Consider the following 19,167-nt stretch of genomic DNA (forward strand, 5'->3'; position numbering starts at 1 on the left):
ACACACACACACACACACACACACACACACACACACACACACACACAAAACCTAGTTACCAACTAAAGGAACCCATTATCCCTATAACAGGAAATAATTAAAATAAAAATACAAAATTTTTAGGGGCTTGTTCCTATTGTTATAAGCGATAACTCTGTTGAATTTCAAATCATGCCATCAATTTTTAATGAGTCATAATAAGAAAAGTAAAAGATTGAAACAATTCCATGTATTTTCCATTTAAACCCTTCGAAGGCTTGGGACACGTGTTAATGTTAAAATTCAAAGCTCAATTTTTGCAAGAATTTTTTTTTATGTTTTTGTATAATAAGATAAAATCGTTGAATTATGGACCACCTTGTATACATATGTATAATAGAAATTTGAATAGAGAACATTTTTAAATTCAATTTGATTGTTCAGTTGATTTTAATAGAACAGTAGCACAAACAAATTACACAGGACAAAATAAATATCTAACCTATAACAATAGTTTAGAAATAATACTCTTAATCTCAGTAACATCTTCGAAAATTGTGTGCTTTTAGAACGAAGAAATTGTATTTTCTCATTTATTGATTCGTGGACAATTCGTATTAATTTTTCTTACAGTCTCTGTGAATGAAAAAATTGTTTGTTTTTTAATTTAAAAGGATGAAAAATTATAGAAATTTCCGTAGATAGGAAAAGTTAAGTAATTTGTCAATAATTAGTATTGAAAATGAGAAAATAGAATTTCTTCGTTCTAAAACTAGTACTAATTATTGACATATTACTTAACTTTTCTTATCTATGGAAATTTCTATAATTTTTCATTCTTTCAAATTAAAAAATAAACAATTTTTTCATTTACAGAGACTTTAAGAAAAATTAATACAAATTCTCCACGAATTAATTCCTGAAATGCCATAACTCTTCTTTAAAAACATCAATTCCACCTGAGTAAGTATTTATTAAATTGATAATATTTCACTAGAATTTAAAAATGTAAATATAACAGAATAATTCTAAACATTATAATACTCGTTAACATACCTATTCATTTCTGTTAACGATTTCTTCAATACAGTTAGCAACAAGTATTACTACAATACAAAAATTCTTTGTTACCTTAAAAAAATACAAATCTTTAAACAAATTGTACTTTTATTAAAATTATATTATATGTATGTATTATATAATAAGTAGAGAATAATTATTTTAATAGAATTACATGTTCGAAGATTTTTATTTATAATATTTAGGCGTTATAGAATTAAATGCAATGTAAAAAGAAAAAAGTTGTAAAATTTTCAAAATAATTACATAGCTTTCTTACTTCTATGTTTATCTAAATTTGTAAAATATGTATGTAAACAAGCATGTATTTTATAGAAATACTGCAAAAGGTTTAACAATTACAATATAGCAAGATTTGTTTATATTAATTACATTTTTCGTATATAATTTCGGATCTTTACTAATCCCCACTAATTATAAATATCAGCATTCTGCTTTCTAAATCCAACCGCAACATGAATTAGAAACAATGTATCCAAAAATGACCAAAAGACAACCATTTAATTGCAAATATTTCTCGGACCAGTATAAAGCTATTTTCTCAACTTGAAATATATTTTATGAACTAATTTATTATTTTTGATAAAAATTCCATAAACAAAAGTTCTTTCTCAAGCAATTTAAAAATTGTGTATTACATCACAAATGTCTAAATTGTTATTACAAAAAATTATTTTCCGAATCTTTGACAAACGACTCGATGTTGTTTTTCTTAATTGAGAATTTTACAATAGTTACGCTTAAGGGGTCATTTCACTGTGAACGCACAAAAAAAAGCATATTTTCAATCATTTTTTCCTCAGGAACCATTGCATAAAATTGAATGAATGTTTTTCCCCCTTAAATGTATGATTAAGGAAAGTAAATAAAAAATTTTCTTTTTGGTAAAAAAAATTTCGTCATTTATTTACAAAATAATATACATGTATGGAAAAAAAAAGTTATCCGCTGTCGCAGGTGATTTTGGCTCTCCTGGTAATCTGAAACAGAAAATCGAAAAAGTTTATTAAACTATGTCGTCACACCTATGGTCGGAACCTCCACTTATCTATTTCATCGAAAATAAACAAAATGGCAGCGTTTCTTGTGAAAGAAAGAAAAAAAAAACACTTTTTTTTGTACCGTAAATCAGGTGAAATTGTAAGTAAAAATCAAAATATCAACTACTTGGAGGTTCCGACGATAGGTGTGACGACATAGTTTAATAAACTTTTTCGATTTTCTGTTTCAGATTACCAGGAGAGCCAAAATCACCTGCGACAGCGGATAACTTTTTTTTTCCATACATGTATATTATTTTGTAAATAAATGACGAAATTTTTTTTACCAAAAAGAAAATTTTTTATTTACTTTCCTTAATCATACCTATAAAAGGAGGAAAACATACATTCAATTTTATGCAATAGTTCCTGAGGAAAAAAATGATTGAAAATATGCTTTTTTTTGTGCGTTCACAGTGAAATGCCCCCTTAATGAAAGTCAAAAGGATGAAGGGTGGGGGGGTAGGGCCGGGAGGATAGCAAAAGGGGGGCATGGAGGATAGTGGGAGAAAAGGGTGAGGGGAGGGGAAGGCGATGTGGTCTGTAAAGCTGTATATATACATATACAAAGAGCGAGGAGTAAAGAGAAGTTGAGTTCAGAGGAGAGGAAGCGGGCCATTGCGCCATGAGGAAGTGGCTCACCACTTACACGAGTGTAGTTAACTAACGTGTTCGAACATAGAGGTTTGCTCTCATTCCACACAGCCAGCAAACTTAACACATTGAGATAAGAACGGAATATAGGCACTGGCCAAAAGAGTGATGCGATGAGAAGGAGAGGGAACGCGCGAATGATGGTTTTACCCTGTATGCGTGTAAATATCGACCTCATCGAGAGAATGCCTTTACATACCGGACACTGTGTACATACAACTCAATCCCGTACACGAATATCTCTATGCCACTGCCATTTCCACAGGTTAATGTAACATGGTCCTCTCATTAACCCGATTAAATACTTCCTAGCCTTTTCCCTTCCTTTCTTTAATTTCCTTTCTCTTACAGCTTATAACATATCTTTTTTTTTAATTTCGTGAATATAAATAATCGTTGCCTGTTACTCAAGATATATTTATTTGCTGTAATTTTTTAAGTAAATAACTGTAATTTTTTAACTGTAATCTTTTAAATAAATAACTGTAATTTTTTAACTGTAATTTTTAAAGTAAATATTGTAAAAAATGCAATTGCGTTTAACTAACGCGTACTCTTCATGTTACTGTATTATAATACTGTATTGCAATACATAATTTGCTTTAAATTTTAAAGCTTGCTTCAAATTTCTTTACCAAAACTTTTTCACTTAAATTCCTTTGCTAATATTTCAAGCTCCTCGTATTAATAACTAATGGTATCAATATGTTTTTATTGCAAATAGTATTTAATGAAATTTAAAGTCTCTAATTAGTAATCTAATTAAAAGTCTACGCTTAAATTTATTTAAATGGTAATTATTTAAAGAGATTATACAATGACTATATTTCATAATTACATTCATTAAATAATTTCGTTAACCTTTTATCATCAAGAAATAATCCTGCTAATATGCAATATAAACGTAGTATATTTTTTTGCTGAACAAACGTGTTTGAAAAACCACCGATGATGATTATAAATGATATAGATTGCACTACATTTTATTAATAAAATTATTTACTTTATTCTATTCTTCTTGTTATGAAAAAGTATTGAAAAAGTAGTGAAAAAGTATTGATCACGTTATACAAGTAAAAATTAAAGTATATATCCCGTACTATTAGATCTAGATCCTAGTTTTCATCCTATAGACATAAATAAAAAATGACAAGTCTTATAAATGAATTAAAAATTAGTTTCGGGGAGTTTTCGATAAATAATTTCGCAAAGAAAATTGCAATTCAGAATTATCCATTAAACGTATTTTACTGGAATGTCCAATTGTTGAAAACATTAGAACCCAAGTAAAACTTCCTGTAGATATTAAACAATGTTTAAATGAAAGAAAATATGTAAAAGGAATAATAACTTATCTTGAGAAAATCAAAATAATTAAAGATATTTAGTATGTAATTAGTCGTAGGTAGTTTAAAATTGTTAGACAGAAGAAAACCAAGTGATGTACATATATGAAACACAATGTAATAAGTAGACTGCGGATCTTTATGCAAAATAAAATCTTCGCTAACGTGTCCGCAAAAAATGAACTTAAATAGAAATTAATTTTATTCTGCAAATATTATAACATGAACTTTACTTTCAATCTTTTTTATATTCTTGCATATTGCTTGCATTTTGTAATTTCTTGCACATTCAAATTTCCTATAAATGCATAAAGATCCACAGTCTAGTAATAAGACACAATATATAACAATGCATTGCAATGTGGTCGCTAATGGCTAAAAAGCTGATGCGATATTAAATGAATAAATTAAAAAAAAAAGAAAATAATTTCGTAAAGAACGGGGCGCGAAAATGTGAAAGTACTGCCCTGCTTAGAATCCATTCAGAGAATGAACGAACCGCCTGCATTCTGTTCATGTAGTCACTCAGTAGTGTCATGGAGGTAACATGGCCGAGGAGACGCGCCTAGTTCGCGTTGAAGAAAGATTAAAGATCAAAATCGGTACGCAAACACGTTCGAAATATCGTTTAACGACAATGTGAAAGTTGACCGTGTTGTACGGTGTGTCGAAACCCCGAGAATTTGCTCGTTTTAAGGAAAGTCGGATATATATTCGTGCACGCGTGCTACTGTTCGTTCGGGATGTCACCTAATTTGACTCCTACGACTATTCAACATTTACTATCTAAACGAAAAGCATCGCCGATCCTTTTCTCACATCAGTTTACGGTTCATTTAATGGTTTCTTTTGTGTGGCTAAAAGAATCTGTTGTGCAGTCACAGTGTGGTGATATTCCTTCTGAATTTTAGTGATCGTAAACGCGTACGCGTACATTTTCGACTCCCACGCACCGTTGTCCCTACGCGAATACTTGCTTTTTGGTAGTTAGCAATAAATAATATTTAAACACGTTCGTTAACGTGATCGTTACTATCTTACTACTGCTCGAATGTAAACAGCATTAACCGGATTTATTACTGTTAACAGGTGTAACTTTTTTTGTCCTATTACTCTGATCTTGAATATCTCATGAATGGTTTTATCTACGGTGTGGTTTTATTTAACCTTATGACAGAGATATAGGAAATATTAAAAAGGGAAATATCGTTTCTGGTGTACAGAAAATATTTCTTATTTTAGCAAAACGAAACGTGAACAACCATTAATAATGTTTTATTATGTCTTATGTGAATTCTACCATGACTACAATTTTTTCCATAAAAATTATTATGGATTTACATTGATTACTCATTTCAATTAAGTCACGTCAAGAGTTTACAGTGTGGGTGTAGAATGTATTTGTACACCGATCAATTTCTCAAAAAAACTTTTGTGTGAAATTATAGTTTCTTAATTTCTTCTTCTTATAATCAATGATATTTTACATATTCTCAGAAGTCTCCAAGATAGATATAGTCCAAACAAGATGTACTAGTTAATATATTAGGGGGACCAGAAAGTAATGTCGTTTCTGCAAATATCGATATTTGTTTATCATTTATCAGGTCATTGTGTACCAATTGATTTTTATCGATCTGAGTTTGAAAATTTGCACACTGGATAGCAAAAGGTTGCTGGTAAAGAGTGTGAACACAATTGATTAAAAATAAAAACTTATTATGAATTTACTTGTTAGAATTTAATGTAAAAGAAACTACATTGCTTTCTGGTCCCCCTAATAATTTCTGAAATTAACAAAAAAATGCGAAAAGTGGGTAAAAGTATAGAAGCAATAAGTATTTATACGATTCTTATGATGAACCATTTACAGTAGAATTCATAACATAAACACATCAGTTTATTTTCTCCTTCGAATTAGAAAACATCAAATTTCCAGGAAAGCACTTTTAAAAAGGGTCTAATAGAGGAATGGAAAAAGATCCCACTTCGAATAACTAATAATTAGACTGCTGATCTTTTTGCAAAATAAAAATCTTCGCGAACGTGCCTACAAAAATTGAACCTAAATAAGAATATATTTTATTCTGCAAATATTATAACATGAACTTTACTTTCAATCATTTTTATATTCTTGCATATTGTGTGCATTTTGTAGGTTCTTGCACATTCAAATTTCCTATAAATGCATAAAGATCTGCAGTCTACTAATAATTTAGTTAATTCAATGCTTAAAAGAGTTGCAATAATTATAAAATCAAAAAGAAATCCCATGGAGGAAGTATTATATTCTTATAAATGAATGTAAATTTCGTTTTTTTTAATGAAGTTTTAAAAATTAAACAATTGTGCGAATACTTATTGCTTCAACAGTTCTATAGATTAATTGTTGTTTTTTTTTGGTTAATTTCGTAACTTACATAAATCTATTCTAGAGACTTCCGAGAATATGTAGAATTTCATTGTTTATAAAAAATAAGTTAATAAATTACAATTTCACATAGTTTTTTTAGAAATTGATCGGTGTATGAATACTTTCTACACCCACTGTATTTCTTATTTTAGCAAAACGAAACATGAACAATAATTAATAATGTTTTATTATGTCTTATGTGAATTCTACCATGACTACAATTTTTTTCCATAAAAATTATTACGGATTTACATTGATTACTCATTTCAATTAAGAATATAAGATGATAATTGACTTTTTGATGGGTTTTCTGTAATTTTAACTAAACTTGATTATCATTACTGTTTAATTATAAAAACTTTATAGTTTGCTAATATTAACATCCGATAGTTTATGTCATATTAACCATCTTTAACAAGCTTCTATATTAGCAATAAAAACTACTACTTTTGTCTTGCGTAAACAAATAAAATACTGTTACATTTTTTTAATAGAAAATATTTCGTAATTACATTAAAGTACAAATTCGGTGCGTATATTTCTTATTATTAAAATTACTAGAAATGTTCTCTAATCATATTCAGGTGAAGTAAAAAATCTACAAAGTAGAAGTCATGGATCTCCAGGTGCAAGGGATGTGTACTGTGCATTGTCCCTGGATCAAGAAGAAATATTTAGGACAACAACAATGGAAAGAACTCTCAAGTGAGTTCCATTTATATTTTCTTTATAAAATCTAATATCTTTTCAAACTATTCTCTGTTAAGAAATCTTTATGAAGAATGTTTATTTTATATGTGTAGTCCATTTTTTGGAGAAGAATTCCAATTTGAAGTACCTAGGAAATTTCGTCATCTTGGCATTTATGTTTATGATCGAGATAGACATTTAAAGCAAGATAAAATTTTGGGCAAAGTAGCAATAAAGAGGGAGGATTTAGCAACATATCATAATAAGGAACATTGGTTCCCTTTGAGACCAGTCGATGCTGATTCTGAAGTTCAAGGCAAAGCGCATTTGGAACTTGCTCTCCAACCTCAAATTGGACATGCACAATCTAAACTTACAGTGAGGTAAATAATTTTGTAAGACTTATCGATTCAGTATCATTAAAAACTGATATCCGAAGAAAATAATTATTGCGGATATGTTTTATTCTTACTTGGGATATACAGGGTGTCCCTTGTAAAACTTTTCATGATTTTTCAAGTACTTGAATTCATCTGACAAAAAGATATTTTAAACAAATGTTGATCAGTTTTCGATTGGCTATGCATTGAAATAAAAAAAGTTTGAAAACAAATTTTTCTTTAGTATTATCAAAGTAACCTTAATTTCTTTAAATGGCACTTTGTATTTTTGACTTAACAGTATTATAGTCTGTATCAAGAAGAATTCAACGACCTAGTGTACTAAGGCTTTGGGATGATCTTGAAGGCAAAGAAATAAAAATTTCAACAAAATGTGACAATTTACTTGAATAGGTGATAACTTGTGTTTATTATTAAGACTCAAAATTACATTCAATTCAGGAACCTTGACTAAATGAATGCAAATGATTTTTTCGAGAAAAAGTCACATCAAATGTTTGAAATGAAATCCATGTTGTTGTCGACACAATTCTGTTCTAAGTAGTAAATTTGCATTGGTTGCTTTTGCAATACTGTTGTACCATTGTTCTTCGCATGTTGTACAGATTCACTGCTTTGAAAGTTCCTTCTTTTGTATTGGACTATCTACTGTAAATGACCCCATAAAAAAAATCAAGTTGTGATAAATCAGGGGATTGTGGTGGCCAAGCAATAGGGCCACAAGTATCCAACCAATGTTCTCCAATCTTTAATTTTAGGTAATTACGAACGATTCGAGCATTATAAGATGGTCAACATCTTGCTGAAAAGAAATGCACTGCTGAATGTCATCTGGAAGCTGTTGCATCAATGTTTGAAGTTGCATGGAAAGAAAATTTAAATATCTTTGAAGTGTTAAATTATGTTCATAAGAATAAGGTCCAAGTAGATCACCGTGTACTAGTCCACATCAAATATACACTACAATTTTCTGTTGAAAATTATGTTCTCTGAATTAGTGAGGCTTGTCTTTAGACTAGAAATGATAATTGGGATGGTTAATTACACCATTATGAAATTTTCATTTCTTCGCCTTCAAAGTCCTTCCAAGGTCATGATACACTAGGTCGTTGAATTCATCTTGACACGAACTATAATATTGTTAAGTCAAAAATACAAAGTCCTATTTTTAAAAAATGAAGGTGATCTTGACAATACTAAAAAAAGTGTTGTTCGAACTTTTTTTATTGCCAATTAAAAACTGATCAACATTTGTTTAAAATATTCTTGACAGTTTATCGCAAATACTTGAAAAATCGTGAAAAGTGTTCCGTGGGACACCCTGTATATGCATGCACTCATTGCACAGTAGAGTCGCTACAATTTCCGTATCGTCAGTTTTAATTATCCATGATTTAGATCAGTACAAAACTGTACAGTTTTTAGTCTATCAAATCTTAAAACTATATGTAATACTGTATAATAAAGGTACTATATTATCATTTGAGAATTTGGCCAAAATTCATTGTAAATATATAGTGCACATATGGTGTTACTTTATTTAATGTTGGGAATATCTTATTGTAGACAATTTATCCATCAAACTTTACTGTATTTATTTACGCTACATAAATATTCTATTATATATTCCCAGTAGTATTATCTATACCGTAGTACTACACCAGTAGTATTATTTATACCGTAAGGGTTCAAAACATATTACTTATTTATAGGATAGTACTACTGTGTACTATTTGTGTATATATGTATGTATATGTATATTTAAAGTGTTATATTAAGTTTATAATGATGTAAATTATGTTTTCATAATCATAATTGTTTTTTATAGAATCATAGAATGTAACGAATTAACTATTAAAAATGGTGGCTGTGATCCATTTGCTACTGTTACAGTCATCTATAGCAATGGTAAACAAATATCAAAACGCACAAAAATTAAAAAAAAAACAGTCTCTCCATACTTTAACGAAACATTTATTTTTGAGGTAAATGCAAACAAATTATTTATATTACCAATTTCTTTTATATAACATTTGTATGTATATTGCATTATAGTTTAATTATATCCTATGCATACATTTTCGATAATAATCGTGGTTTTTTCGTAAACTTTATCCATAGCCAGAAATAACAGAATTAAAAGAGAAGGATGATTCTCATTACCCTATTGAAAGTGGAGAAGTAGGTGAAGTAGTTGTAGGTTTATGGCATGCATCTCCTGGTATGGGAGAACAACCAGCTTTTCTTGGTGAAGTTAGAGTTACACTAAGAGGCCTACAGAAGCAACCTACTAGTACAACGACTGCATGGTATAATTATTACGCTTATTATATACTAGATTTAGAAAATATAAAATTGAATAAAGTAGAATGTTATTTGATTAGTGTATGAGTTTCTTTATCGATAGGTACTTTCTACAGCCCAGAGCAGCAAAACATCGCTTAAGTAAAATTTCAAGCAGTTCTACACCATCTGGTGCTTTACCAGGTTTAGGATCTCTACGATTAAAGATACATTATACAGCAGATCATGTTTTTCCATCAACAATGTATGATAGACTTAGAAATTTATTGTTACAAAGTGTTAATATTCAACCAATAACATCTTCTGCTGTTTATATTTTGGGAGAAATTGTAGCATATAAAATGGACGCTGCGCAACCATTGGTTAGAGTGTTAGTACATCATGGACAATTGGTTTCTGTAATGCAAGCTTTAGCTAGTCATGAAATTTCAAAATTAACGTAAGTAAATAAATACTAATAACATCCAGTACATAACATATATTTTGTATCGCATAATATTATAATATTATATTATGATATGGTATTATATAGTATAAAATATAATTTTTGTTAAAGTGATCCAACAACAATATTTCGTGGTAACACGTTAGTAAGTAAAATGATGGATGAAGGTATGAGATTAGCAGGCCTTCATTATTTGCACAGTACACTAAGACCAGCTATGGAACAAGTCTTCCTGGAAAAAAAGCCATGTGAAATAGATCCAACAAGAGTAAAGGATGCAAATACAATTCAAACTAATTTAGCAAATCTAAAGGTATTTAAGAATTAAAAATAAAATTTCTTTGTGATTTTACGTTTTAAATTAACTTTAATATTTACTTTGTTATGTATTGTAACAGGAATATGTTGAAAGAGTATTTACTGCTATTACAACATCAGGTGTGCGGTGTCCGCCTTTAATGTGTGAAATGTTTTGGTGCTTGAGAGAACTTGCAACAACGCATTTTCCAAAAAATAAGGAAGTAAGATATTCAGTTATTAGCGGATTCATTTTTCTACGATTTTTTGCTCCTGCAATATTGGGTCCAAGATTATTTGATATTACAACCGAGCAAATTGTAAGATGATCTTGATTATTACAAAACTATAGCAACGGTATCCATTAAATTTTATGATAACTGTATTATCATTTTTGTTCTAGGATTCTCAGACTAATAGGACGTTAACATTAATTTCTAAAACAATTCAGAGTTTAGGTAACTTAGTAAGTTGTAGAGGTGGAGCAGGTAGCGTTTGTAAAGAAGAATACATGGAATGTGTGTATAGGTATACAGAGATAAAAATTATTTCAGAAGTTACTTCGTAAACAAACAGATTTCATGTATTATTCATAGATTATTTTTTGTAGAGAATTTTATACGGAAAAGCACATACAAGCAGTTAAACAATTTTTGGAATTAATATCGACAAGTAGTAATAGCGGTATTACAAATCAACGACCGAATACACAGCAAGACCAACCAGTTGTATTAAAAGAGGGGTATGTGTATCAATTGCATTAACATATTTTAATTTTAGGTGTTCATATCTCCTATTAATTTCCATATTATAAATACTATTTTTAATAGTACACTATATTTATTAACTATTCATTTTGATAAAATAAATTTCTACAATAAATTCTATAATATTCATATACATATACAACTTCTATTAATAGAAAGTATTTTTAATAGAATATATTTTCTCTTCTTGCATACTGCTGATTGTGATAAGAGGTTTGTAGTGATACTTAATGTTGCGGTAGTTATATTAATACATTTTCCATATAGGGAATAAATTAAAAATTGTTGTTATTTAATTACAGAATAATGATTAAAAGAGCACAAGGAAGAAAGCGTTTTGGTCGTAAAAATTTCAAACAGAGATACTTCAGACTTACCACACAAGACCTGACATATTCTAAAACGAAAGGTATACATACTACAAAAACAATGCATTGATTTTAAGAAATATCTAATGAATTTTTAAAAAAGTTTATATTTGATAAATTATATCTTAGGTAAAGAACCTTTATGTAAAATACCACTTGAAGAAATTTTAGCTGTTGAAAGGCTTCAAGAAAATTCTTTTAAAATGAAAAATATGTTTCAAATAATTCAGTCGCAAAGAGTATTATATGTTCAAGCTGGCAATTGCGTAGAAGAAAAAGAATGGATTGATATCTTAACAAAAATTTGTCGAACGAACAACAATCGTTTAGAAAAATACCATCCAAGTGCATATATCAATGGTCACTGGCTTTGGTATGTTATTTAACATCGCTTAAATACAAAGTATATTTCAATCGTTAATAAATATTGATTATAGTTGCAAAGCAGTGGCTGAAATAGCTCCAGGGTGTAGTGAGGTGTCACCGGGTGTAGAAGCTGGATTACGTATGGTTCTAGATCCAGATAGAGATTTGCAACGGATACATTCTTTAATATTTACAAACATGCCGAGACTTGAAACGTTAATGAGTGCATGTGAATGTCAAGCTGTTTATGGAGCTAGTGACATGTGTGTTATACCGGGTGGTGGATCTCCAATAGAAGATGTGCCCTCTTGTTTTAAAACATTAACTGCATTGAGAGAAGCTGCGTATGCTTTACAACATGAACATAGAGCCTATTTTAGGAGATTGGCACGCGATACTAAATATGGAAGCAAGTAAGTTTAATGAAACGTATTTATTCTTTATGCTATAATTCAATTTTTTTGTTTATCTTAATAACATAATTCTAGTGATAGAATCTTTTAAAAACAAATTCTATGATCGCTATACAAGGTGATTATGGGAACAGATTCAGGCTATACTGTTTTTTAAATGAAGATAAAACAATTAATTAAGGAAATTATTGCATAATTTAAGCAGGCTTAGATATCTCTGACCATATTTTTTGAAATACGAAGAGTAAAAACTTGTATATACCACATAGCTTCTGTTTTTTAAATGCAAATTTATGCATGCTTTATTTGAAAATATCTCGTAAGCTATTTATTAATTTGATTTTCACGTTTTGATGTAGTTCTCTATGCAGGATGATAGAAATATACATACAAAGTTTAATGTAGACATATTGTTGTGTTTGTAAAGAAGATATCATCTCTATTAAACTTATGTTTTTATTTAAAAAAAATAGCTACAACTTATTCTAGTTCCTAGGATCACTGTGTATAATTATAAGAATATAATTGTTATTATTTTAGGCAAGCTCCAATTGGTGATGACAATTATCTTCACTTGGCAGCTAGAGCTGGATTTGAAAGTCAGTTAACAAAGTGTGCTTACGAAGTGGATAATTTAAATCAACATTATATAGAAACAGATCATTGCTATGACAGTGGATTTTCTAGACGAATAGAGGATCGACGATACGATGAAACATTTAGGAAATGTTTAGATTCTGATTCGATACATCGTAGGTATGAGAACGAAAACAATTTATTACGACGGTATGAAAATAATACTGACACCATAAAAAGTATCCAAAATGATCTCAAAAACTTCGACCATAGTTTAAATAATACGTTAAGAACAGATAAGTTTGAAAAAAATGTAAATTTAGAAAACAATAGAAGATTGGATAGTTCCAGTTTATTGACAACTGACGGAATTAGTATGTCTGGTATCAAGAAAATTCAGCAGTTATGATCATATTAAAATATCGAGTGAATGTACATACAGTGACAACATTAAAAAATAACGCGTATTCTTGTAATTCTTTGAATGAATATGTCAACTAATAATTTTTTTCGATTCTGAACATAAAGATGATACGTTTCTATGAACTCTTCGAAAGTTTCTCTCATGCGTTCACATTACTTGCATTCTCTACAAGAATCTAGCGTTTAAATTCATTCAAATTGTATAAAACTATTTTTTACAATGATGTGCAGTATATCTAGTTTAAGGACACACACTCATTATTTCTTAAGTTATTAAAGGTGCAAACAATTGTTTACATAAAAAATGTGTACTTCAGACAAAAAATTTTGACAGAGGATTTAAACTTTTTACTATGTTTATCGTTTTTTTAAAAAATTGGGATCTCAAGATATTATTAGATATTACGATGAACGAAAGCATTCGATATAAAGTTCACTCGCTGTTTGATGTTGCTAATGAAAATGAATGTAATTTTTTGAGTTTCGCGTGTCAATAACCATACAAAAATTTAGTAGATTAAATTAATTTTTAACATTGAAGGAAAACAATGATTGAACTTAATATTTGGTATTTTATTGTTGAAAATTGACAAATTCGTATTACATTGAGGACGTCGTCCAATTTCTCATTGAAAATTTAACTTACTTAAAAATAATATTAATATTTGAAAATATATATAACGTTTTTGATTGTAGGCTTCATAAAAAGAAATAATCGGCAATTGATATCGCTGTTTGTCTTCTATCTCGAACACGTCAATGAGAAACGTAATAACAATCGAATCACAAAGTATTTTGTTGATGCACTCGAATTTTTCAAATGCATAACTGGTCATATAAATTTTAAATCGAGTCACGAAAAGTGTATTACCGGTGTAAATAATTTCTTTGTACCTTAAATAACTTCAAATTTTTATCTAAACTTAAACTAAATATACTGTACAATCATTTCTGTTTTATATACTGTTGACTCTCCTTTAATAAGGAGTCATCTTTTTTATTTATATGCACATGTTTTTATGAAATTAATTATTTTTAAATTGCATAAATTCTATAATAGTGTTATTACACATAATCTGTTAAAAACCATGTTGTGAGCAATACTTCAGGAAGTAAATATACTTCTTGATATATTATCATGATGCGCTTAATATAATATTTTGTGACAATAAAGATTTCTTCTATTTATTTATTTATATCTTGTTCTGATGTATTGAAGACACATGTGCATAAGTATAATAACGAACTAAATTATTATTGAATTGAATCTGTAATCTCATTATCAAGAGAATTGAGTCATGAATAATATGAGTAAAGGCACTTGAACTTTTAATGTACAACATATTAATTGAATTATTGCTTTATAATTTCATCACATTATATCATTTTGTACTTGGCGGTATGCTGTTAGTAATTAATACTATTCATATACCATTCATTTCTAGATCTTTGTAAATAACAACCAAAAGAACATAATATATATTAATGATGATACTTGAATATTAGAAAAGATTAACATTGGTCGTGATAACTTTTACAAAGTCAAATCAAACAGCAGCACAATATACTATATGAATCATGCAAATGAAATAAGTAAAATTAAACTGTACATAGTGGCATTATAAAAACTATTATAATCATGATTTTCAAATTCGTTTTTGTATCTTAACATAGGTTTGACAAGTCAAATGTGTATAAAAAATATAAATATATTTAAATATAGTAATTTCATAAGTTTTCCAGTGATTAAGTACAATGTGTTAAATTCTGTAGGATTTTCATTTAAGCTTTTTCTTATTTTGTTTTGTTTCTTTCTTTTTCATATTTTTTTATGCGTTTAATGATTTGAACCGAAAATATGATCTTTTGCTGCATTTATCTTTGTGAAAATGTTTTTACTCGGAATTCGAAGAAGTAGCTAAAATTCCTTTTAAAATGTGTTTATGTCTTATAACTTTTTGTGTGACAAACTTGTACATAGAAATACATATCTATAAATTTTTATTATGTTACCTAATTATAAATTGCTCTTAATACTTGAAACATTTAAGAAAGTTGCAAAAATAATTGTTAACGGTATCGTCAAATTTATGATTTGTCAAGAATGTTGTAGTACAGAAATGATCTTATTAATGTAAATAAGACTGCTATTTCAACATAATTATATTTAATCTTTATTCTGTTTGTTAAGTGTTGTAAATGATTAATAATTCAATATTGCAAGACAGATTCATCGATACATGTGACATGATTGTGAGAATCTTGTATGTATAACCTACTCTTATGGGCACACAAAACTCATAATTGGCATTTAGTAAAAACTTCGTCTTTCATAAATTACGTTACATTTAAAGTTGTACTCAATAGTTATATAGGTACGAACAATTTCATGAACTTTCCCCTTAAAGAGCATCAACTCGTAGTATTTGCTCATTATTTAATAAAATATTTTTGTAAAATCATTTAAAAATATTATTCTTGCATCAACGACATTCTTTTTACCTCAAATAGTACACAAGATATTTTTTAAATAACTTTAGTAAAAAAAAATGCAAATGATCTGCAAAAAATAAAAAGTTAAGTATTTGTAATTTACAAAATCTTTAAAAACATTAATAAGTAATATTGAATTTTTGATAGCTTATGTAATATTTATTTTTAAGAGAAAATTAAATGTTTCAGTAATTTCCTGATATTATACAAACTAATGAACAATTAGATATCTTGAAAGCAAAGTTGTACTTTTAATGATAGCAAGCCATACTAAAATATCCCTCCAAATTAGCGAATAAATTTATGTAGTTTATAATATATTATAAATATTACATAATTTACATATTTTTTATTTGTACAGTATACACGATTAGTTACTTTCACGTTGTTGAGGGTAGGGCTACAATAAAAATTTGCATTAACTCTTTAGATGTAAGGTTGGAAACAACATTAAGGAAGTTATTAATTAATTGAAATATTTATAGGATAGCTAAATTATTGAATAACTGGAATTAAAACGGCATATAATTTTTAAATTGATACATATCCATGCAATGCCTTTATGTAAAGTACTACAGATTTTATAAAGTAAGAGAAACAGATACTAACACTAATATAAGACAATATAGAATGTCAAAAATGTTAGATAATTTAAAAAAAAAAGATCTATATATGTTCTAATCTTTCAATACGATTGTACTGTACATACGTAGGAAAAGTATTTGAATGATATCATAAGTTGATCATTGTAACAAATTTATAAAGTGTCATCTTATAAGAAGGCACAAACTATTCGCACGAATGGTTAAAATAAATCAATTTTTGCATTCAGGAAAGGAATTTACTGCAAAGATCAGAATTTATATTTTCTTATCCGGTCGATTCAATTGTCTAATCTAGTTGTGACAAGATTAATTCCATATTTTCAAATCGCAAATTTAGAATAGTTTATATATAAGTTAACGATAGCGAGCAGTAACAAAAATTCATAGGACAATCTTCCTGTAACAAAAAGTAAATAGTTTTTCTAAGATGGAATGTCCAACTCTTACTCAATTGTATACAATGGAAGTCTATTATAAAGACAAAAATATTGAATAGTTTTCAAGACTATATTGAATACATTTTATTGTATATAATATTTCTTTATTGCATAACTCACTATAGTTGTGCATGCAAATTCTGCTTACAAATAGTATTATTTATGTTAAAATTGTTCTACTAATTGAATATTATAGTAATACTTTTGTATCCTATTTCATTGTGTTCATTAAGTTAGTATTCGTCTTTTTTTCTTTTTTTGGCAGAAATCTTTAATATGACTACGCTTTGAAGTTATCGGAGAGCTAAAAGTTACTCCCAAATAAGTGTATTTCGTAAATTATTTATTGAAATTGAAACTAAGCTATATCTTATACTAAACATTATTACGTATTTTAATGTTGTAAATATGCTTTCTACGGTAAATGTTTTTTAATGAATTTAAGTTTATAATTTTGTAACTCGGAATGTTAATAAACTGTTTATTATGGAGCGCCACATTGAACAAATATTTTTTCTTTCTAAAAAATAAAAGTTCTTATTGCTGTATAATATTTCGTTCGAAAGAAGTAAGAAATAGTTATCGAATAACGTAGTTGAATAATCGAAATTGAACACAAATTTGTGCTCGTATACAGGGTGTCCCAAAACACGCGTATATAACACATCCAATAATAATAATTTATAAAGATTCTACAATTTTAAGTTAAGTAAATTTGTGGATCATACATAAAACATGCAAATATATATATTATATATATATACTATCTTTTTATGTATACAATATACAGGGTGTCCCAAAAATGTTGTAACACCTTGAAATGGGTGGTTCGGAAGGTGATTTGAAACAACTTTTTCCTTAGCGAAAATGTTGTCCAAGACTTCGTTGAGGAGATATTAACGGGAAACACTGACCAATCAGAGCGCGAGTATGCCGATGGAGCGCTCGCGGTATCGTATGAGCGCGACCGCTTACTCGCGCTCTGATTGATTTTCGCTAAGGAAAAAGTTGTTTCAAATCACCTCCCGAACCACCCCTTTCAAGGTATTACAACATTTTTCGGACACCCTGTATATTATATATATATATATATATCTTAAACATAAGAAGATAGTGTTGTATACAATGTTGTCTCTTAAAATCTATTTTGTCTTTAAATAGTATAATTATAGAAATAATAATGTTATGTTGTAATGTATTGTTTTGTGAATAATATATTCTATATTTGCTAGTAAGTTAACAAAAATTACTCAGTGTAAAATTACTCAGTGTAAAATTACTGGGACAGTGTAATATTTGTATTTAAGTTTTCATAATATTAAATGTAATGAAAATATCAATATGGTATTATTAGAAACTATCTTGTCTCAGAATATTATAAATATACAATGAAGTAACATTATTTGTGCAATTTATGGTACTGTTCTTTAATGAATAAATTTAATGATATGTAAATAATTATATTTTTGCATATAGAAGAGTATGTATTTACATATGTATATACGACGCCCACATCTGTACAGATTGTTTAAAAACTGTTGGAGGTCCTTGAAAGGGGTGGTTCGGGAGGTGATTTCAAACAACTTTTTCCTTAGCGAAAATGTTGTCTGAGGTTTCGTTAAGGAGATATTAAGCAAAAACCCCGACCAATCAGAATGCGAGTATGCCGGTTGAGCGTAGGCTACGCGATAGGCGGCCGCTCCAACAGTATTCGCGTGCTCTGATTGGTCAGGGTTTTCTGTTAATATTTCCTTAACGAAACCTCAGACAACATTTTCGCTAAGGAAAAAGTTGTTTCAAATCACCTCCTGAACCACCCATTTCAAGGTGTTACAACATTTTTGGGACACCCTGTATTTATCACATCTGTGGTGATTTCATTTTTAAATTATTAACAAAAAACACCGACCAATCACAGGGCCCGATTAGCGCGCGTTTAGCCGCGATAGGCTGGCCTAAGCGTCCTGGCTCAAAAGCCAGCCTATCGCAGCTGAGGGCGCGCTACTCAAGCGCTGTGATTAGTCGATTTTTTTTGTTAATAATTCAAAAACGAAGCCTCCATCGACATTT

General features: G+C 28.8%; 1 protein-coding gene across 5 annotated transcripts in view; it reads left to right on the forward strand.

The window, feature by feature from the left end:
- Nucleotides 1-17,594, forward strand: part of LOC128880359 (GTPase-activating protein) — a 29,643-nt gene extending 12,049 nt beyond the window's left edge. Inside the window, exons 1-16 of one of the 5 annotated variants that reach the window (XM_054130366.1) lie at nucleotides 4,358-4,701; nucleotides 7,097-7,217; nucleotides 7,316-7,585; nucleotides 9,432-9,588; nucleotides 9,725-9,912; nucleotides 10,011-10,346; nucleotides 10,464-10,665; nucleotides 10,751-10,969; nucleotides 11,053-11,177; nucleotides 11,260-11,391; nucleotides 11,588-11,629; nucleotides 11,719-11,825; nucleotides 11,914-12,157; nucleotides 12,222-12,563; nucleotides 13,104-13,319; nucleotides 17,363-17,594. In XM_054130366.1, the coding sequence (XP_053986341.1) occupies nucleotides 4,647-4,701; nucleotides 7,097-7,217; nucleotides 7,316-7,585; nucleotides 9,432-9,588; nucleotides 9,725-9,912; nucleotides 10,011-10,346; nucleotides 10,464-10,665; nucleotides 10,751-10,969; nucleotides 11,053-11,177; nucleotides 11,260-11,391; nucleotides 11,588-11,629; nucleotides 11,719-11,825; nucleotides 11,914-12,157; nucleotides 12,222-12,563; nucleotides 13,104-13,319; nucleotides 17,363-17,372 (2,766 nt within the window). In that variant the 5' untranslated portion in view covers nucleotides 4,358-4,646 and the 3' untranslated portion in view covers nucleotides 17,373-17,594. Of the gene's footprint in view, nucleotides 1-855; nucleotides 943-4,357; nucleotides 4,702-4,726; nucleotides 5,189-7,096; nucleotides 7,218-7,315; nucleotides 7,586-9,431; nucleotides 9,589-9,724; nucleotides 9,913-10,010; nucleotides 10,347-10,463; nucleotides 10,666-10,750; nucleotides 10,970-11,052; nucleotides 11,178-11,259; nucleotides 11,392-11,587; nucleotides 11,630-11,718; nucleotides 11,826-11,913; nucleotides 12,158-12,221; nucleotides 12,564-13,103 lie in introns of those variants that run through there. The other 4 variants (XM_054130364.1, XM_054130362.1, XM_054130365.1 and 1 more) reach the window with 4 other exon arrangements.
- Nucleotides 17,595-19,167: the final 1,573 nt, after the last annotated feature.

The sequence above is a fragment of the Hylaeus volcanicus genome, chromosome 7, assembly GCF_026283585.1.
Source record: "Hylaeus volcanicus isolate JK05 chromosome 7, UHH_iyHylVolc1.0_haploid, whole genome shotgun sequence".
NCBI classification, from domain to species: Eukaryota; Metazoa; Arthropoda; class Insecta; order Hymenoptera; family Colletidae; genus Hylaeus; species Hylaeus volcanicus.